This window comes from Terrapene carolina, unplaced genomic scaffold (assembly GCF_002925995.2).
Source record: "Terrapene carolina triunguis isolate 2854851 unplaced genomic scaffold, T_m_triunguis-2.0 Scaffold258, whole genome shotgun sequence".
Classification (NCBI taxonomy): Eukaryota; Metazoa; Chordata; order Testudines; family Emydidae; genus Terrapene; species Terrapene triunguis.
The window spans coordinates 807,349-829,750 of NW_020664609.1; the positions used below are offsets into that span (position 1 = coordinate 807,349).

Sequence of the window (22,402 nt, forward strand, 5' to 3'; positions counted from 1 at the left end):
GTGTGTGTGTGTGTGTGTGTGTGTGTGTGTGTGTGTGTGTGTGTGTGTGTGTGTGTGTGTGTGTGTGTAAGACGAGACTCGAAAGAAGGTATAGATCAGTGACTGTACCAAGTCTGGAAGCATTTCCACTTCTGCAGGTCAGTTTTCATTGTGGGTTTTCTGCTCTGAAGCAATACTGTTTGTACTTCTGGGGAACAGTCTTGACCTATCCCAGAAAGTCATTTAGTAGCCATGCCTTGAGGTGAAGCACCGAGAGGTTTGGTTGGGTGATGGATCTCGACTCCTGAATGAGGGGATTCTCTGTCAGAGGCAGGGGAAGAAGTGGTCCCAAAGACCAACTCTGTGTCATGACAGTGCTATGAGGATGGCTTCTAACTTTTCTTGCCTACATTTGTTCAAGACCTTGAGCAGTAAGGGAGTCAGGGGACAAGCATATAGCAATACGCAAAGCCGAGGAATGACATGGGCATCTCTCATCGAGTTGTGACTGTGCCCCTCTCCTCAAGCAGAATCATCTGCACTTAGCATTGGATGGTGTCACAAAGAGCTCTATCTGTGCAAGACCCCAGGTAAGAGGTATCTTGGGATACCTTGCTCAGCGCCCACTCATAGTCGATGCTGAAATGCATACTAAGGGAGTCCACACTGCTCTGTAGTTCTGGTAGATAAGCCACTGAGATCTGTATGCAGTGTAATATGCACCAGTTCCGTAGTTTTATGGATTTGGCGCACACGGACTGGGACATTCCTCGTCCTCAACGACTGACATAATACATTGCTACTCTGTTGTCTACCATTATTCTGATCAAGTGGCCCTTTATATGGGGTAGGAAGTGCTGGCAAGTGTAGCAAACTGCTCTGAGCTCCATATCAATGTATTAGAGGATTGCCTCCTGAGGAGCTATGAGATGTTAGAAGTGTGCACCCCAGCCAATTAGGGAGGTGTCTATAGTGATAATCCTTGTGGGAGGAGGCTGCAAGAATGGAACTCCCATACACACCTTCCACCAATGTAGAAAACCAAGGACTCTCTGAGGTACGATTCCCACTTGGACAGACTGTTTGTTGGGGGTGTATACTGTTCCCAGCTAGGCCTGAAGACACAAAGGGTATTCTTGCTAAGGGTGTCGCAAGCATGCAGGTTGCTACATGGCCCAGAAGTTGCAGGCATGCCCTTGCTGTGGTTTGCCGGCTGTTGTATTGTTGAGATGAGGCTGGATTTAGTGGCAAATCTGTCCTGGGGCAAGTATGCTCTGGCAGAAGAGGAGTACAGAGTGGCCGCAATGAAGTCTATTTGTTGGGTGAGAGAGAGTAAACTTTTTCATATTGAGGCAGAGGCCCAAGGAGTGGAACAGAGATGGGGCATCCTGGTTGCTGTCTGTACCTCAAGAAATGAGTGGCCTTTCGGGAGCCAATTGTAAGGAAAAACAATTATTCCCATCGGGCAAAGATGGGCTGTGGCGGCTAAGGGGACTTTTGTAAAGAATCGTGGGGCAATGAAGAGGCCAAAAGGCAGGGTGTGATACTGGCAGTGGTCTCTGCCCACACACAGCGTAGGAAGCATCTGTGCAAACAATGCATGGCGATTTGAAAAGAAGCACGCTGGAAGTCGAGGGAGACAAACCAATCTCCTGGGTCCAGAGAGGGAATTATGGCTGTTAGGGTTACCATTCTGAACCACTGAGAGTGAACAAAAGTGCTCAATGTCCTGAGATCCAGAATTGGTCTCTACATCCCCTCCATTTTTCTTCTGAACCAGGAAGTACTGGGACTAGAATATTTATTCGACAAAGACCACTGGAACAGGTTCAATCGCCCCTAGTATTAGGAAGGATTATACTTCCTGCCTCACAAGACTCGCATGAGAGGGGTCCCTGAAGAGAGAGCGGGGGGCGGGGGGGAGGGGATAGAAAGGAGCTGAACTGGATGCAGTAACCTATAGAAATCACCTCCAGTATCCACCTGTCAAGGTGATGAGCTCTCAAGAAGGTGGAAAATAGGAGATGATCCCCATAAGGATGAGGGGGAATAGGTGCAGCATAAGATCCAGAGCAGGAGAAAGTTCATGACCCTTGACAGGGTCAAAATGGTCACTTTGAGAATGTTGCTGACTAGGCAGTTGCTGTAGAGGACAGTCCTTTCTTAGTGAACGTGAGCTTCTTCTTGGGAGATGTGGCTATTCTCATGGATTGGTAGTGGACAGGGCAAGAATCACTGAGCTGTCTGTGGTCTACTGTCCTTTTTATTTTGCTCCAGGGCTTTAGATGAACAGAAATCATAGTGTCAACCAGGAGTCTCTAAAAGAGTGAAGGGACTCATCTGGAGTGTCATTAAAAAAATTGTGTTCCTCAAAGAGAATGTCCCAACAGTGTTTTGTACCTCCTGGGGCAGACCAAACAACTGCAGACAAGATGGATGGTGCAGGACTAGTGCTGTAGCCAGGATAAATGCAACTGCGTCAGCAGCATTGAGCGAGCCTTGGGGAGATGCTTTGACAATTGTCTGTCCTGCTATTCTCTCTGATCCTGTGGCAGGTGTTCAATAAAAGATGAAAACCTGGAAATGTTTGTATAATCATATTTTGCCATCAGAGCTTGGTAATTGGCTACCCTGAACTGCAGCGAGGCCAAGGAGTAGCTTTTGCATGCCAGAAGATCCAGTCTTTTTAGCTCTTCATTGGTTGGCATCAAACGGATCCAATTTTGTCTGTTGCATTTGTTAACTCTCTACAACTAGGGAGTTGTGTGAGAAAAAAATATCCTGAGCCTTTGGGTGGGATGCAGTGTTTTTGTCAGCCCATTTACACGTAGGTGGTATAGTGGCTGGAGTTTGTTACACGGAACATAATCGCAGAGCATTGTTGATGGGCAAAGCAATTTTGTCCTGAGGGAATGTACGAAGGATGTCCAACAGAGAATCCTGGGGTTCCTATATCTCCTGCAACAGACTATGCAGGGTCTCTGCTACACATTTCATAAGGCCTTGAAATTGTCAGCATAAGACGGGGGATAGGGGTGAGAGGGATAGAGCCTAACCGCTTCATCTAGTGAGAAGGAGGATCTCAGAGGGTGATATTTCTTCCTCCTCAGGTAATTCTGGCTTGTTTAGAAGATTCTGCTGCATAGCAGGACCGAAGGATGATGGTTGTTGCTCCTGATGTGCCCCCTTACAGCATAGGACCTTGCAAAACTGGTCACCATAAAGGGTCCACGGATTCCAATAAGTCCACTGTGATGGGGCATAAGGTAAGGCGGAAGGACTCCCATGGTTGTATCTCCTGATGGGAGTTTCCACTTCATGGCATACTTCAAGGGAGGGAGGTTAAAAGGTGAAGAAATCTTGTATAAACACCTCAAAATCAGATGAGGTGTTATCTCCCCTGCCTACTGGAGGCAGAAATGGTTTTGGGTACCAGTGGTTGAGTTAGTCTTAGGACCAGAAAAGAGCCCTGTAATTGCATGGGTACCAGAAGACGTTATCGTTGGCATGGTGACACTGGAGTATGTTGAGTCAGTACCAGCTACAAAGGTCTCTCTGTACCCACAAAGTCTTTTTGAGGTGTTTGTGACAGTGTCAGTAAGTAGGCTCTGGGAGGTGACATGGTAGGAGTGGGGAATGTCTCTCGGTATCCCTCAGTAATGGTGATTCATGTTCTTCCAAGATTCCAGGTCCTCATGGGATAGGAGACTCAACGGTACCAAGGCGCCAGACAGGGAACCTCAGGAGACAGTATGTCAGTTGGTACAGGAGATAGTACCCAAGTGTGTGATTGGTGCATCCTTCATGTCTGGCTATTGAAAGTGGTATATCAATGAGGATTTTGACTTGGCCTGGAGTTCCTGAGTTTCGGAGGCACAAAATCTGGTGCTCATGTAAGTGCCGCTCTAGGTGGTTTATCTGATGGCTTCTCAGCATGCAGCATGGTCTTAAACAGTGCTTTGATCTCAATACTGGAAGATATAGAAGCCTCAGTAGTACTTGTAACAGACGCGAGAGTCTCCTGAGAGTCAGACTGGGGGAGGGGGGAGGATGTCTTCCCCTTTCTTTCTTCTTTGAGGGTCTAGATCAGTGGTTCTCAACCTATTTACCATTGTGGCCACAAATGAAGATCTCTGTGTGTTACGTGGGCCGCATCCACACAATATATATTATCCGTACAGCCCTGAGGATGTCACACGGGCCACAGGTTTGTGATGATTAGGCTGCAAGTGGCCTGCGAGTCGCAGGTTCAGAACCACTGGTCTAGATGGTTTTGAAGGGCACCCAGGGTCTTTGCTCACTGTCTCAGTAGAGATGGTCACCAGGACTTTCTGGAGGGCCAATGTACGGGGGGAATGAGAGGGTGTCATCACTCAGATCCCATCAGTCTCAGTGAGTGCTCCACTAACAAGAGTTTTAGTGTGTCCTCCCTAAAATTCTTAGATCTGCTTTTGAAACCTGAGGAGACCTTACATATGAAGAAGATGTGAGACTCTCCCAGGCAGCAGAAGCAGTCTGAATGTCCGCTGCTGTGAGGGAAAGACCTGTGGCAGGTCTGGCAGGGTTTGAAGTGTGTGGTCTCGGGCATAACCCTTACTCGAGGCCGCAGGTCAAGGCCCAAGAAAAACAAAGGCCCAAATCCCCGTGCAAAAGGAGGGGAGGGGAAACCTCCTCCTAAAAAAGCACAATCTGTGCTAACAAAATAAAAAAACAATACTGAGAAAAAGAAAAAATTAAGCGAGAGGGGTAGTAAACTGCATAGCTATCTAACAGACATTGTGATACTCCATCTCAAGCAGCAGGCAACTGAGAAGCAACTGGAATGGCAGGTGGTCCACTTCCTCCCTCTATACCAGAGCACAGGGGTGTCTTGGACACAGGTGCAGACACTGCTGACAAATCTCTGATCAGGAATACACAGATGAATGCTCATCCTGATGTGGAGCACCCATAGGGACACTACTCAAAGAAGAACCCAACATTTTTTTTTTTTTTACATTTCCTAAATTTTAAGTCAATCTCACTCGAGTATTCTAAGTCAGGAGTTGGCAAATCAACTTACCAACAGCAACTAGGAAGCTTTCCCTGGGGAGCTAGGGAACAATTCATCTGTTTTTTATACAGTTCACTGTCTGCTTACCTTCCTGTGCATACTACAGCCTGAGCAGTCAGGCAGTGAAGGTCGGAGGAGTGGATGGGAGATGTAATCTTCCACCATCCCCCACAAGGTCACTCCACAGCATTGCAGCTGCTCTGTAGATGTTGCTAGAGCTTCAGAACGGGAGTAGGTTCCACACCATTGCCCCCCAGTACAAGCACACACTATACTGGGTGGCTTGTTCTCATACACAGATTGGTGCTACACAGTGGCATATATGGGACCCTCCCGAGAGCTGGACTTCTTACTGTGCATTTGCTATATAGAATCCAGAAATCCTGCTCCACCCTGTGTGGCAAAGCATTCCTGTGCCACTATGACAGGGAAGTATGGGTCAGGAAGAAGCAGCCTGACTCAAATACAGAGAGGACAAGTGCTGGATTTGAGGAGATGGGGCACTGCGGCAGACGGAGTATATTAGGACAAGGAGCCTGGTGGGGGGAGACTGGGACTGGGAGCTGGCAGATGTATTGGGAGGCAGACATTAGGGTTGGCAGTAAAGGAGTAGGTTAGACTGAAATTGGACGAGGAGGGCCTGTGTGTGTGTGCACTTTACATACTAATTCTTCTAGATGGTAGGCGTGCTCTGAGAACTAATCAAAGCTGTGCAGTGAAGGGGACTGGTCTCATTTGTTGCAGAGGCTTAAAGGTATGTAGTGAATGAGGCAGGGGGTTGCGGGAAGAAGAAAGGATGGCCTCATGGTTAAAGCTATTGAATGCTGCCCTAGGGAACTGGGTTACATCCCTGCTCTGCCACATAGTTCTTGTGTGTGATGCTGGGCAAATACATGAAACCAAGCTTTTCACAGGGTCCCTGATTGTGTTCCCCATTTTCTGGGTGCCTGACTTGAGACCCAGGGGTCTGATTTGCAGAAATGCTGAGCATGCACAGCTGCAACTGAAGTCAATAGGAGCTGTGCTTGGCATATATAAAGTGTGCATGGCATTTTACAGACCAGATGATTTCCCTGCTCCAGAGGGCACAACAGCTAAATTAGATGCATATCATAATAAGATTATAATGCTAAGTACTCTGAAAAATCAGGCCCAAAGTCTCTCAAATTGGGCACCCAAAATTAGCAGATACTTTTTCACCTTAATGTGTTTGTGCTTAAGTTTCCCTCTGTAAAATGGGTATAATGTCACCCCTCATCCCCCAGGGAGTTGAGAAAATTAATCAATGTTTGTGAAGGACATTCAGGTACTACACCTCTACCCCGATAGAACGCGACCCGATATAACATGAATTCGGATATAACGCGGTACAGCAGTGCTCCGGGGAGGCAGGGCTGCGCGCTCCGGTGGATCAAAGCAAGTTCAATGTAACGTGGTTTCACCTATAACACTAAGATTTTTTGGCTCCCGAGGACAGCGTTATATCGGGGTAGAGGTGTACCATGATAAACGCCATGGAAAAGCACCTGAGAAAATTAATAATACTGTCTTCAGAGCAAGGTTTGAATAGTGTGCAGTAAATAAGGCATGGGGCCACACACTGACCTATATGGATAAAACAAAATACAGAGTAGCTACTCATTATGTGTGCACTATCTATCCTTTACACTGAATAAGGCAAGGGTTCTATGGGAAAAAAGCATGTGATCAGGTAATCTTAACTCTGGCATTTCCTAACTTTGGAGTGCTTGGATTTGCAACCTTAACAGTGTTCTTTTAATGTAACATTTTTTGTAATTTATATATAGAACCACAGGTGTACATGGCATTTTACAGACTAGACAACTACTTCCCTGCTCCAAAAAAAAAAAAAAATTTAAGTTAGACAGATATCATAGTAAGAAAAGATAACAAGCCATGGGGAAAGGAAGGAGCAAGAACGAGAAGACAAGAAGAAAGGGAAACTGCGTGTGTGTGTGTGTGTGCGCGTGTGCGCGCGCACGTGTATACGCACACATGCGCGCATGCACTCTGTCTCCCCCTCAGCAGGGTACTCAGGTTCTCTTTCAGAAAGAGTGTTTTAGTCAGCTTCAGGTGGAGTACATTTTAAAGGTTATATGGCCACCTCTGGGACATGGGTGGACATTGTTTCTTAGGCAGTTCTTGAGGTGAGGGTAGGCCAAAAGTGCTGCTTTCATAGAATCATTTCTCCTCTTTGCTTGCCCTGTGGAAACCTCGCTGTATGCAATCTGTAGGAACTAGCTCCTTGAGTCCGTGGTGGGTAAAAGGTAAAGCTTCTATTTGGGGTAGTCCCCCTCAAAAGGCAGCAAATATCCACGCTGACCTTGATGCTGCTTCAAATAGCGCTATCTGTAGATGAATACTTGCATCCATTTCTAGAAGAGGGGTTACAGAGATATGAGGTATCCAGCCATCTGGAAGGCACAGATGTGGAAGAACAGATCCTACTTGACTTGTGTCTCTAACCAACAGAATTTTTGAAAAGCATTCATACCAGGGGATATTTTAATATTATTTGTTTTCTTGTGAAATCTTGCTACTATATAATGCTTTCAGTTGTCTTGTCAAGAAACTTACTATGTGCACTGCACAGCTTAGTTACTTGTGTAGTATCCTACACACACACATACAGTGGATCTTGTCTATGGTGTGTAAAAATTATCCAGACAAAAAATGGGTAAACTATAAAATTATAGCAAGCATTAATATACATTCTGACAATAATGGCTACAGGAAAAATGTTTGGGAAAATGTAAGTACCGGTAGTAGTTCTAATGCAACAACTCTTAGTATGCAGATTCTAAAATGTAAAGAGCACAATGTATGGAACCTATTGATGTCTCTTTTTATTTTTGTGTAACATAAAACAAACAAAAGTACAGAGGTTAGCGTAAGTTTGCTCACCTACAATTAAATTTGTGCCTAGCTAGTACAGAGATGGTATGTTAAAATAAGAGAAATACACAAGAGTTTTTTCTGAAACTAAACATTAAGGAATGAAAAACCAGTCTATTATCTATACAGTAAAACATTTAAAAAACCAATGTGCTAGATCCTCAGTTGGTGTAAATCGGTGTAGGTCAATTGGAGTCAATGTACCTACTCCAACTTAAACCAGGTGAGACGCTAGCTCACAACAGTCCATGTGCTATCAGTTGTAATCACACCTCTACCTTGATATAACGCTGTCCTCAGGAGCCAAAAAAATCTTACCATGTTATAGGTGAAACCACGTTATATTGAACTTGCTTTGATCCACTGGAGTGCGCAGCCCCGCGCCCCCGCCCGGAGCACTGCTTTACTGCGTTATATCTGAATTAGTGTTATATCCGGTAGCGTTATATCGAGGTAGCGGTGTATTTGCACAACAAGCTCATCTAAACTTCTTCAGAAGTCCAACAAAATAGTCTTGCATTGTTAAAGGGCCCAAAAACCACACCCTACAAATACAATACTTTCAATTGAACAACACTGTACTTATAAAAAATGCCTTCTACTTGAATTTCCAATCTGCACACTAATATTGAAAAAAAAAAAAAGAAATATAAAAGTCTTAAAATAGCCTTGTCTGTGGGTGAGAGGATTCAATTTATTTAGCAAACAGACTCGATGATACACATTTTTATGATACTGACTACTATTACAAAAAGGACATAGTCCTAACGATTAACAGAACCATCTTATCCTTACCTGGATGTAAACCACCTGACTGCTTAAAATGCTTTTAGCAACTAGTTCTTTTACTGACAAGAATTGGACAAACACACAAACCAATGTATTCTCTAAATGTCAGCATTGTTTAATTCTAACTCTGATGTGCTTTCTGAACCTTGGACTTAAATTAAGCTTTTGTGTTAACTCAAATTCTGTCATACCATTCAATGATGCCTACTAACCAATTTTTTTTCCTTACATCTAATTTTTATTTCATGGCAACACAAATTCTAGACAGTATATATCTGAGGGATCATTGGTCTTGTTGACAAAAGTAGCAATCCTACCTTTAGCCTCATATCAATAGTGACGGGGCTCAAATGCTCAACCAGAAATGTGTTGCTGATTTGTGTGTCTTAGTACTTAACTATGACAAAAAAGTATTTTATAAATATTTAAATAATATTTCATCTGAAAAGGTCTGTCTTATCTTTTTAAAAACACAAACTGTGAGTTATATCTTTATTATAACACATAGAGAGTACATCATAGATCCCCATGTATCAGGACAAAATACTGCATTACTGGAGAGAGATAAACAGTGGTGTCCCCCAGGGTTCTATACTGGGATCAGTCCTAGTCAACATATTCATAAATGATCTGAAAAAAGGGGTAAACAGTGAGGTGGCAAAATTTGGAGATGATACAAAATTACTCAAGATAGTTAAATCCCAGGCAGACGCGAAGAGCTACAAAGGAGATCTCACAAAACTGGGTGACTGGGCAACAAAATGGCAGATGACATTTAATGTTGATAAATGCAAAGTAATGCACATTGGAAAACATAATCCCAACTATACATATAAAATGATGGGGTCTAAATGAGCTGTTACCACTCAAGAAAGAGATCTTGGGAGTCATTGTCGATAGTTCTCTGAAAACATCCATTCAATGTGCAGCGGAAGTCAAAAAAAGCGAACAGAATGTTGGGAATCATTAAGAAAGGGATAGATAATAAGACAGAAAATATCATATTGTCGTTATATAAATCCATGGTACACCAACATCTTGAATACTGTGTGCAGATGTGGTCGCCCCATCTCAAAAAAGATATATTGGAATTGGAAAAGGTTCAGAAAAGGGCAACAAAAATGATTAGGGATATGGAATGGCTTCCGTATGAGGAGAGATTAATAAGACTAAGACTTTTCAGCTTGGAAAAGAGACGACTGGGGGGGGGGGATATAATTGAGGTCTATAAAATCATGAATGGTGTGGAGAAAGTAAATAAGGAAGTGTTATTTATTCCTTCTCATAACACTAGGGATCACCAAATGAAATTAACAGGCAGCAGGTGTAAAACAAACAAAGGGAAGCATTTTTTCCACACAACGCACCGTTAACATGTGGAACTCCTTGCCACAGGATGTTGTGAAGGCCAAGACTATAACAGGGTTCAAAAAAGAACTATGTCAGTTCATGGAGGATAGGTCCATCAATGGTTATTAGCCAGGATGGGCAGGGATGGTGTCCCTAGCCTCTGTTTGCCAGAAGCTGGGAATGGGCAACAGGGGATGGATCACTTGATAATTACCTATTCTGTTCATTCCCTCTGTGAGGCACCTGGCATTGGCCACTGTTGGAAGACAGGATACTGGGCTAGATGGACCCTTGGTCTGACCCAGTATGGCCATTCTTAGATGCTTATACTCTTTTTTAATGGGTCTTAAACTTAATTGCTTAAATAGCTTGTTCTACCAAGATTCAGAAGGGTTCAATTAATGACAACAACCCTTAACATTTAAAATACGGATTGTGGAAATAAAACACTATTTTTTTAACATTTCTAGATATTGCAATTCAAAGATATTTAAAATTTTTCTGTTAAAAAGTTACTTGTTTCATTTAAGCAAATGTTAATCACATTGATGACTGTAAAGGTCCGTCAGCATATTTTAACAAACAAAGCAACATTCTAACAGCAAACACCAGGGACTCTGCAATGGTAAGGCAAGGGATATTTTCCCTATGAATAAAGTGGGCCAGATTCTTGGCTAGTGTAAATCAGCATAACTCCATTGGCTTCAATGGAGCTGTGCCTATTTTACCCCAGCTGCAGATCTGGGTCAGCAGTTTTATTACACTTAAAAAAAAAAAAAAAAAAAAAAGACATTGCATTGAAAATACTTTTAAGAACAGTAAGAATTTAAAACACATGCTTTTCAGTCTGAAATACCTATTTACTGGATCAACTCAAACTCTTCAGAGTGTGATGTACAATCGCATGTGACAGATTTTCTAATCTACATATATTAAGAAAATTCCAACACATACTTAAAAATAGCCACCAAAGTTTGTAAGCCTAGAAAGCTAGACAAATCTCTGTCTGTTAATGTGAATGTCTAACATCATAAATCATGAAACCCTAAGGACATTAAGCATAGAAATTAAGTAGCCAGATGCACATTATGTAATTTACATTAACATATCCTAAAAGTCTTGGCAGCATTCTGCCTTCTTTGTACATGCTCTTCCCTTCCCCTAATTCCAAATAATCCTTATTTTCTTTCATTCAGCATCCCTAATAAATGAAACAGCCAAGTCAAACAATGCAATGTCTAAGTTTAGCACTGACTGAATTTCCTTATCTCATTAATACGCTGTCAGCTTTAACTGGCAAGGTATTAGGGCCTATGAGAGCCAACTTCCTCTACTGAAGAATCCCTCCTCTCCCCCAAATGGGATAGCCACAACATGTAATGCAGTAGCTCTCAAACTTTTGTACCGATGACCCCTTTCACACAGCAAGCCTCTGAGTGCGACTCCCCCTTATAAATTAAAAACACTTTTTTTTAATATTTAACACCATTATAAATGCTGGAGGCGAAGCGGAGTTTGGGGGTGGAGGCTGACAGCTCGTGACCCCCCACGTAATAACCTCACGACCCACAGTTTGAGAACCCCTGGTCTAGTGTAGAGATAGTAAATGATCCTCTGTTCCTTTAGCTATTTTATTAACAGTCTAAAATGGTACATTTTGTTCTTATTATTGAAGATTCTGCCATCTCATTTTCTATACAACACAATATCTGACATTTAAAAGAAAAGGCATGATCGAAATCCATGGTCCACTGCCTCTGTCCACCTGTCACAACTGCCAGTATCAAGTATGGCAGCATTTAATTTCATGATGAAAACACATCATTTAGAATTCAGCTATATACTCTGTCCTGGTTTATATATCTGCATTTCAGTGTTCACATTTACCTCTCTAAAACTGTAAAAATATTAAATAGAAATTAACTTACTTTCCGCCCATCACTTGCATGGCAGTTCACATTTAAAGGAGTCAATAAAGCCATTAGTTTTTCTTCATTACCGCTCCTGCAAGGGCGGGGGGGGCGGGGGGGGAGAGACATGTCCCTTTGTAAAAGATTTGATAAGAAGTTTCATATTAATGTAGTATATATTGCTATTCTTCAAAGCAGAGTGGAAAATATGTCAATTTGCAAAATATTTCACAAGTGTTTTAGAACTGCTGATAAAATACAGAATATTCTTTTATTTGCTATTAAATCCACAGTAGTTCATGCAAAAAAATGTCTTAACATCTCTTTCTTCAGCCTTATAATAGGATCTTTCCTGTAGCCCGTTTTACTGATCTGCTGAAAGCCATTTTCTGAATCAGTAGTTAACTTATTCTTCAGATCACATGCCAAATACCAGTATATATTGCTAAAAATAACATTTTAAAATGTTACTGAAAGGGAAAATACAGTGTAAGAATAACTGTTTTATAAGCTGTCAGACAACGAAGGATAAAATCATTTCTAGAATATTGGACTGAACTTTACACCTTTCGCTCTTGCTTCTCTAGGCTGTGTTTTGGTAGGAAACATTTTGAAAATAAAGCTTTTAGGTGGTGAAACAAAAAGGGAAATACTCCAAAAATATGTAATTTGCACCTAAAAAGGACAATCACTAAATGGTAAATAGGATTTCTAGCAGCTTAAGGCAAGAACACAATTAATATTAACCTTATAAGCATCATGTCGGGGGATTTCAATTAAACAAATAGACTTTTCTATTTATAACAGACTGTAAAGTCCAAAGAGATTTATTCTAATAAACTGGTTTATCTGCATCATTTCATAGAAGGCAATGCAAAACATTACAGTTTATAAAAGCGCCTTTTCCTCATCTCTTCCCATCTCCAAAATATGCTTTGTATTCTAAGCAGCACTTACCTAGCAGCTTCCAGGAGTTCGTCCTTCTTGTATTCACCTAAATGATTACAAAATATCATGCTGTTAGCATTTGGCAGAAGATAGATTAAGAAATGCAATAGGAAGCAAATACAGAATTAAAACAGAGAAGAGGAGAAAAAAAGAGCCCACACCCCGCTGGGTGATGGAGCTGTGACGTTAGCCAGCTTGAGAAGGCAGCATCACCAGTGCCTTGGAGACGGGCAGCAAATTGACATAGCTTCTTATCCAATCCTCAGATGAAATGGCTTTCTTCAGACAACCAATGAATGCTAAATCTTGTGTCCAGAAACACATTCCCTCTGATGACAGCATGCCAGCTGAAGACAATGTCCCCTCCCCCACTTTCCCATTCAGAATGACACAGTATACTTCTGAAGCATAATACATTCTGAGACAAAAGCAAGGCATTATGGCTCTTAGAAACTGGTAATTTGTACCTTTTAAAGGCAGTTTATTTTTGAAGTTCAGTATTATTATTCAATGTCCTTACAAACAGCAATGGCTCATAATGGCTTAGGAAATTACAAAAATCAGAACTTCTAAAACCTTTTCTAGACTTCAGGAAAACCATTCACTTTAAAATCATAAAATATACCCAAAAGGGCACAAGCCCTCTGAAAGTTGTAGTTTCAAACTTGCATTTAATTGCAGTGAGCATGTTCTTAAATCATAAATATATAAAAAAAATCCCATGAATGGTTGTGGTACACTTCAAAAATTGAATCTCCTGAATATTTTAAGTGAAAAGAGCACACGGTGGAGATGAGCTGTTCTGGCACCTAACTGCAAATGAGATGACATTCAGTGAAGCTGAATCACAACTATACATGTTAAAGGCTGTTAAATCTAAGTGAAGTTATATTCAGAATTAGAAAATTCACTTTTAAACATCCTTAGCAAACCCTCTGAAAGTAGGACATTCCAGGAATGCTTAATGCAGGGTTTGGAAAATGTCCTAGACTCCTAGTAGCCAGAAGATTAAAGCAACCACCCAAAGGCAGATACGAAAAAATGGGATATCACATTCTCCTGCATGAGTGAGGTATGAAGGCAAGGCCCTGCTAAAAAGCCTACTACTACCCACATTTATTTATACCAGCCTCTGGTGAAACTCCTGTTAACTTCAATGCAGGCAGTCAGACCTACACTGAGCATTTGCGAAAATCCCACCCTAAGCAGCTGATAAGTAGGAAGATGCCAATCAACGTCCCCTAGAAGAGTTGAGTTATTTTTCTCCCTCCCCAACCCAGACCCTAACTGTTGGGAGGAGAGGTGCTTGGGTCATCTTCCCTTGTGAACAGCTTAGTGTCTACTTCTGCCATCACTTTTAGCTTTTCCAACCAGCATCAGAGTGAAACTGACAGTTCTTTACAGTTTCATGGCTGCCTATAGGATTCTGAATAGCAGCAGTGTAATGGACCAAGTCTAGTTAATTACAAAATTAAAATCACCAGCAGAGGCACTAAAGCTGGCTGCCAGACTTAGGGCACATCTTCACTACCCGCTGGATCGGTGGGTAGCAATCGATCTATTGGGGATCGACTTATCGCGTAAATCGATCCCTGATCACTCTGCCGTCGACTCCGGAAATCCACCGCGGCAAGAGGCGGCAGCGGAGTCGATGGCGGCGCGGCAGCGGTCAACTTGCCGCCGTCCTCACAGCCAGGTAAGTCGACCTAAAATACGCAACTTTAGCTACGCTATTCACGTAGCTGAAGTTGCGTATCTTAGGTCGACCCCCCGCTGTAATGTAGACCTAGCCTTAGAAAAACAAGATTAGATTCATTTTTGGAACATTCACAGAAACATGTTTGTAATGAAGATTTGAATGCTGCAAAAAACAATGGCTAAATCTCCCTGCTGCTCTCCAAATTCACCCAGAGAAGTTTCCTAGTTACCACTGGTGACGTGATTTTTTCAAGCCAGGACACAACATATGCCTCATTCTTAGCACAGTGTAAACAAAACACTGGGCATAATTACAGTACTTCTAATCAATGCAGAATCAAAAGCGCTGATTGACTTCTGAATCAAATAATTTACATTTTGTTACACAAATAAAGCAATAATGACAAAAAATTCTGGCCCCTAGAAAAATGTCTTGACGTTGTTTATTATTATATATCATTTACATCAGTGATACTTACCAGCCCTAATCACATTGAGGGCCCACCTTGTAGACTGTGTACTCTTTATCAGTTTTGGTACAGTGCCTAGCACAATGGAGCTCCAGTCTTGATTGGATTTATAGTAGTATCCAAAGGCCCCAAAGTTAAATAATATTTTGCTAGATGCTGTTCAAACATGAGCCCTATCTCTATCCCAAAGAGCTTGAATACCAAGAAATAGTTCTAACAGGGAGAAATCAAGGATTAGATAGCTTGATTTAAAAACAAAAGGTGCTTTAACCTTAACTAAGTACATGAATTATTTTTAATAAAAGCAGAGATATTTACAGATAAGAGGTCTTGATATCAAAACCAAGACAAGGGATTCTTAAGATTTGTCACAGTTTTCCTGCAACATGATATGCATTAGGGAAAAAAATCCTCTTTAAATGAGTGCAACTTCATTGTTCTAAGAAACTTATCTACTATGAATGGTATGCTTTGCAATGAACTATGATCCAAAAAAGATGTAAGCACTTGCTACATCAATTTGTATAAGAAAACCTGGACACAGACTGCACGATTTGGTCACATGTATATAATGATAAATGTGTTTGCAAAGTATTATTTTTAGAATATACATACTCATGTTATTAAACATTAAAGTTTGGAATTAAAATACAAAAATTCAGACCATCCACCTTGCATAATGATTTTTAAAAATTGTAAGAAATGGACAGACTTGGACCAAACTAACAAATGAACTTTGGGCAGGTTGAGATTTATGGCTTAACAGAGTAATGCTCAATCCAGTAGGGATCGATTTATCGCATCTAGACTAGACGCGATAAATCAACCCTCGAGTCGATCTAAGTACGTCGACTTCAGCTACGTTATTCACGTAGCTGAAGTTGCGTAACTTAGATCGACCCCCCCAGTTTAGAGATAGTGTACCATGAGTTGCTCTCTCAAATTCCTTAGTAATTGTCAGCTTTGGAAGAAAGAAAAAGTCCTTCCAGGCACAGTGTCAGTGCCGATGATTTTGACAGCAACGCTTTGGATGAAGTGAAGTGCACGAACCAAGGTTGAGAGTATTATGGTGGTTAGATTCTGATAGTAAAGCCAGGAATACAACTATAGCTAGACAACTATAGTGCTGATCTCCAATAGGTGTCATCCTTGCATCATTTCCACCCATACCAGTGGACTCAGCCTTTCATTATCATTAGAAAAAACACAAAAACCCAAAGCTTTCATAGCTAAACTCACTGAACCACCTGCTAGGTACCAAAACCCCAAATCGTTTCCCAGGCGTTTCCAGATGACAAAAACTCCAGGTCTTTGCCAGGCTATCACGAGTTCCATTTTCTTCACTGACATCTTCTGTTACATAATTATGGCTTACAATACAAATATCTGAGTCATATTGAAATTTTGGGAGGCAGCATAAAGAAAATTGAATTATATTTCAAAATAAATACAAGGAATAATGATCCAATCATATTATTTTATTTTGATATTTAATTCAGGCTTTTAATTACTTGAGGCATCCACAGAATTTTATAATTAAAGCAGAACTCAACACAAGTGTGCTGCAGAAACATGAGCCAGAACTTCCTGAATACAATTTAGTATCCACACCTTGGTGTCCCAAGACCACTATCTAGTGGCAGCTTAAAACCATTTCTTTTTAAATGCCACATCCTAGAGAATACCAACAAAATGAAACAAACAGTCTTCCAGAATATTTCATAGCCAAAACAATTTAAACTTTTGAGCCAAACAATTAAAATTGCAGCTGCTAGCTGCAAAACTGTCTGTATGTATAGGATAAGACCAGTGTTCTCTTGTGCCTTTTAAGGTATGTCCACACTAAGGGGGAAAATGTTTTGTTTTGTATTTTACTGCTGCTAACAGACTGTAAACATCTTAGTGTGGACAAGGCAGTTGCAGTTTTAACATGTTAGCACTAGTGTTTACATTTACTTGCTAACATAGTATGACAGACCCAGACCAGTGGGGTACAGGAGTCTGGTAGAGGGCAAATATACTGGTCATTGGATGAGTAGTTTTCTGTTCCCTGAGTGACCAGAGCAGGGGCTGCACTAGAGTAATCAGGAACCTGCTAGAACCAGTTAAGGCAGACAGGCTAATCAGGGCACCTGGGTTTTAAAAGGAGCTCACTTCAGTTTGTGGTGGGAGTGTGAGGAGCTGGGAGCAAGAGGCGCAAGGAGCTGAGAGTGAGAGGGTGTGCTGCTGGAGGACTGAGGAGCACAAGCGTTATCAGACACCAGGAGGAAGGTCCTGTGGTGAGAATAAGGAAGGTGTTTGGAGGAGGCCATGGGGAAGTAGCCCAGGGAGTTGTAGCTGTCATGCAGCTGTTACAGGAGGCACTATAGACAGCTGCAGTCCACAGGGCCCTGGGCTGGAACCCGGAGTAGAGGTTGGGCCCGGATTCCCCCCAAACCTCCCAATTGACCTGGACTGTGGGTTCTTCCAGAAGGGAAGGTCTCTGGGCTGTTCCCCAACCCACATGGTGAATCTCTGAGGCAAGAAAATCCGCCAATAAGCACAGGACCCACCAAGACAGAGGAGGAACTTTGTCACACTAGCTAAAAACTACAAATGCCTTGACAACACTAGGATTATACCATGAATTAGTTACCATGTTAGCTTTTCCTACTGAAGAAAACCACCTAGATTTTGTAAAAACATCCAGATAAAGACTAGCGACAGATCAGTTATGGATGAAACCAGGCAGTTACAGACAGTCAAAAAAAATCAGCAATGAATGATGGAGAAAATACATGGATTAAAATGTTTTTCTAGGAATTGAAAAATTAGGTGGGATTAAAATAACATTAAATATGTAGAATATGTTATTGCAACTATATACCACAACCATGCCATACATATTACTGAAAGCTTAGGCCGCTTTTTCTGGTCAGATCTAGCCCCATGTATAAATCCCTATTTTAATTTTATAAACATAAAGATGAATACAATGTAAGACGCCAGCTCACTAATATCTGAGAACAAGGATGAGGAAAGAAAATTCCTTCAAATATTCAAAACCAAAATAAAAATCCAATATCTTTTTTCCTTTATGTTGATTTTAAATTTGAATAGTTTTCTTTAAACTAAATCAAAGACTGAAATTCCAAATAATCAAAATTTCTGTATTATTGTACATATTTTAATGAGAGTGCATTTTTGAGACATTCAAACAAAGATTCAGAGTTAAGCATGCAGACGTAGCCCCAATCCTGGAATGAAATCCATGCACATATAGCCCCAGGGAAATCAGTTGCTCTTGTAGATTCAGGACCTTCCTTATTTCCCAAATCTGAATTCTTGATTTTGTAATGTTGCAATAAAGATGACTTTGTTTTGTCTTTTAGCAGCATGGATTTGATCACTTCTGTGTCGTTTGTTACAGACATGCATATTATCTACTGAGAATATAGGATGTGTTGGTGTTATAAAAGGATAAGATTTTTCAAACTTAGATGCCTAACACCGGACTCCTCACTTCACAGTTAAGTGCTTTCCTGAATTAAGGGCTTTATTTACAAGCTTAAGCGCACACACAAATTAAATAAGTGCATAAAGTCCCATTGACTGCCCCAAACAGGAATAATTTCCTGAGCCTGATTTAAAGAGCGGATGAGCACCCAAGAGTGTTTACATGTATCAATGGGAGCTATTGCATGATAAGCCACTTTTGAAAATTAGGGGGTGAAAATCCTGGCCCCACTGAAATCAAAGGGAGTTTTACTTTTGACTTCAAGAGGCCAGGATTTCACCCCGGGTCACTTATTTAGGAGTCTAAACACTGAATAAGGAGTCTCACTTTAGGCTCCTATTTTGGAAAATCTTGGTCTAAGCGGTATTTATCAGTCAGAGTTTGGCATGGACACCATTCAAAAGTGCTGAAGCTACAAAGGAGTTATGCATATCATTCCTAAATGAGTGATGATAAAACTTTTACACAACTCATGTATTCGGTATATCATATGTGACAAAGTATTCTAGGAATTTTTCATAAAGTTTTAAAAAGATTTATTGGGACTATTATTTGTATCTCTCTACCCGTAAATTAGTCTTAGTTACCATGAGTCCAAGAACACAGAGCTTAGAGAAGACATAACAATACGTACAAAAAAACCAGAAAAGGCAATAAACTTTAGAGTCTGTTATCTCAGGATCTTGCAGACCTAGATGCAAGTAATGGGCAAATATACATGCAACATTCTTTTAATGAATGTTAGTTTCTTAAAACTGGGAGCAATTACTGCCCTGACACAGACTACAAGCTGGCATTTTAAAAAAAAAAAAATCTATTTTTTCCCCACAAAACCTCAAAGTTTATTCTCTCTGTAACGTCTTTCAGGGAGAGATGGAAACGAGTCCACTAAAATATTTCCATTTCCCCATATGATTATCCCTGCTCTAAAGCAAGCAAAGAAAGTAAAATACTGCATTAAATCATGACAAGGTGTTTTAATAGTCCAGGAAGCATGAGGCTGTGGTAGTGTTCCAATACTACATGGCTGAAAACTAGGGCTGTTGATTAATCGCAGTTAACTCACACAATTAACTCAAAGAAATTAATCATAATTTAATCACTGTTAAATAATAGAATACCAAATGAAATTTATTAAATATTTTTGGATATTTTTCTACATTTTCAAATATATTGATTTCAATTACAACAAAGTACACAAAGTATACAGTGCTCACTTTATATTTATTTTTGATTACAAATATTTGGACTGTAAAAATGGCAAACAAAAAAAATAGTATTTTTCTTATACAAGTACTGTAGTGCAATCTCTTTATGGGGAAAGTGCAACTTACAAATGTAGACTTTTTTGTTACATAACTGCACTCAAAAACAAAACAAAATGTAAAACATTACAGCCTACAAGTCCACTCAGTCCTACTTCTTGTTCAACCAATCCCCAAGACAAACAAGTTTGTTTACATTTACACGAGATAAAGCTGTCCGCTTCTTATTTACAATGTCACCTGAAAGTGAGAACAGGCGTTCGCATGGCACTTTTGTAGCCGGCATTGCAAGGTATTTACCTGCCAGATATGCTAAACAGTCATATGCCTCTACATGCTTCGACCACCATTCCAGAGGACGTGCTTCCATGCTGATGATGCTCGTTAAAAAAAATGCATTAATTAAATTTGTGGCTGAACTCCTTGGGGGAGAACTGTATGTCTCCTACTCTGTTTTACCTGCATTCTGCCATATGTTTCATGTTATAGCAGCCTCAGATACCGACCCAGCATATGTTGTGCATTTTAAGAACATTTTCACTGCAGATTTGACAAAACACAAAGGAGATACCAATGTGAGATTTCTAAATATAGCTAGATCACTCGACGCAAGCTTTAAGAATCTGAAGTGCCTTCCAAAATCTGAGAGGGATGAGATGTGGAGCATGCATTCAGAAGTCTTAAAGGAGCAACACTCCGATGCCGAAACTACAGAACCCAAACCACCAAAAAAGAAATTCAACCTTCTGCTGGTGGCATCTGACTCAGATGATGAAAATGAACATGCATCGGTCTGCACTGCTTTGGATGGTTATCGAGCACAGCCCGTTATCAACATGGGCGCATGGCCCTTGGAATGCTGGTTGAAGCATGAAGGGACATATGAATCTTTAGTGCATCTGGCAAATAAATATTTTGTGACGCTGGCTACAAAAGTGACATGCAAACACCTGTTCTCCCTTTCAGGTGATATTGTAAACAAGAAGCGGGCAGCATTACCTCTTGCAAATGTAAACAAACTTGATTGTCTGAGCGATTGGCTGAACAAGAAGTAGGACTGAGTAGACTTGTAGGCTCTAAAGTTTTACATTGTTTTATTTTTGAATGCAGTCTTTTTTTGTACATAATTCTCCATTTGTCAGTTCAACTTTCATGATAAAGAGATTGCACTACAGTATATAGATGAGGTGAACTGAAAAATACTATTTCTTTTATCATTTTTACAGTGCAAATATTTGTAATCAAAAATAAATATAAAGTGAGCACTGTATACTTTGTATTGTGTTGTAATTGAAATCAATATATCTGAAAATGTAGAAAATATCCAAAACTATCTAAATAAATGTTATTCTATTATTAACAGTGCGATTAATTTTTTTAATCACCTTAGAGCCCTAGTGAAAACTTTCAAAATATAACAGCTTGTCAAAAGTGTGTTATGATAATATCCTCTCTCTGTGTGAAAAAGAGTTCTCAGTGAAAGAATGCAAGAAACAAGTGAGGTGAAGGAAGCAGTAGAGGAAGACATATATAGTATAGAAATTACCTCAATTCTTCCTCCCCATGTAGATTTGGGTTCCTAGATTCCATCATATCTCTTGCCCCCTCTGCTTCTCACAGGCAATTGGGCTGCTACTATAAACTGTTTATTTAATTGGCTAGATCAGGAGTACAGTGAGCACCCCATTTTAAGCTTTTGTAACCAAAAAATAGCCAAGACTAACCTTGTTTTAAGAATTGCAGAAAAATGCAGATAGCATTTGGAAGAGCAAGTTCGAAACGTTTCCCCTGCCTGCAACAACACTTGCATAGTATTTCAACTTTTAGTCTCTTCTGACAAAGCTGACTAGGGAGTAATTTAAAAGGCTTCTTAATTAAGCGTTTTGAAACTTGATATAAAATATGGCTCAATTAACAGTGAAGTGCTGTTGAGAACAGACTTCAAAAGGAAAAGTCATGGCCTGGTTTTACTCCACAGCTCTGCCAAGCCACTTTGTTGGTAGCACAGGTACTTTTAATAACCTTTAGTTTCTTATACAGAACCTGAATTCAAGTGCAGTTCAATGCTCCTGATTTAGCTTTAAAGAAATTGAAAGTCAGAAGTCACCTAAGGCCTGACAGGAAGCAATGCTAGAGGCCTCTTCTGCACACACTGCCAAGAAGAGATTTCTGTAATCGTGTTCTACCAATCAGTTACATAATGCACATATGTCATCTACTATGTATAAGAGATGTGGCAATATTATTACTATTAATACTCAGATGCAGTTTAAGTCCCCCATTTAACATGGATATGGGAATCACCAAAAGGCCCAACCTTAGGGTTACCATATTTCAACAATCAAAAAAGAGGACACAGGGTGCCGCCCTAGCCCCGCCTCCTCCCACTTCCCGCCCCCCTCAGAATCCCCCTACCCCCTACCTGTCCCCTGACTGCCCTCTCCTGAGACCCCCCCACTCTAACTGCCCCCAGGACCCCAACCCCTATCTAAGTCTCCCTGCTCCCTGTCCCGACTGCCCCAACCGCT

The 22,402-nt window shown here is 40.8% G+C and overlaps 1 protein-coding gene across 1 annotated transcript in view; it reads right to left on the reverse strand.

Annotated features, from left to right (window-relative positions):
* Nucleotides 1–22,402, reverse strand: part of TNKS (tankyrase) — a 339,823-nt gene that overhangs the window by 180,124 nt on the left and 137,297 nt on the right. The window contains exons 4-5 of the mRNA XM_026657642.2: nucleotides 12,955–12,991; nucleotides 12,016–12,091 (exon numbers count right to left, since the gene is read on the reverse strand). Coding sequence (XP_026513427.1) covers nucleotides 12,016–12,091; nucleotides 12,955–12,991 — 113 coding nt within the window. The remainder of the gene's footprint in view (nucleotides 1–12,015; nucleotides 12,092–12,954; nucleotides 12,992–22,402) is intronic.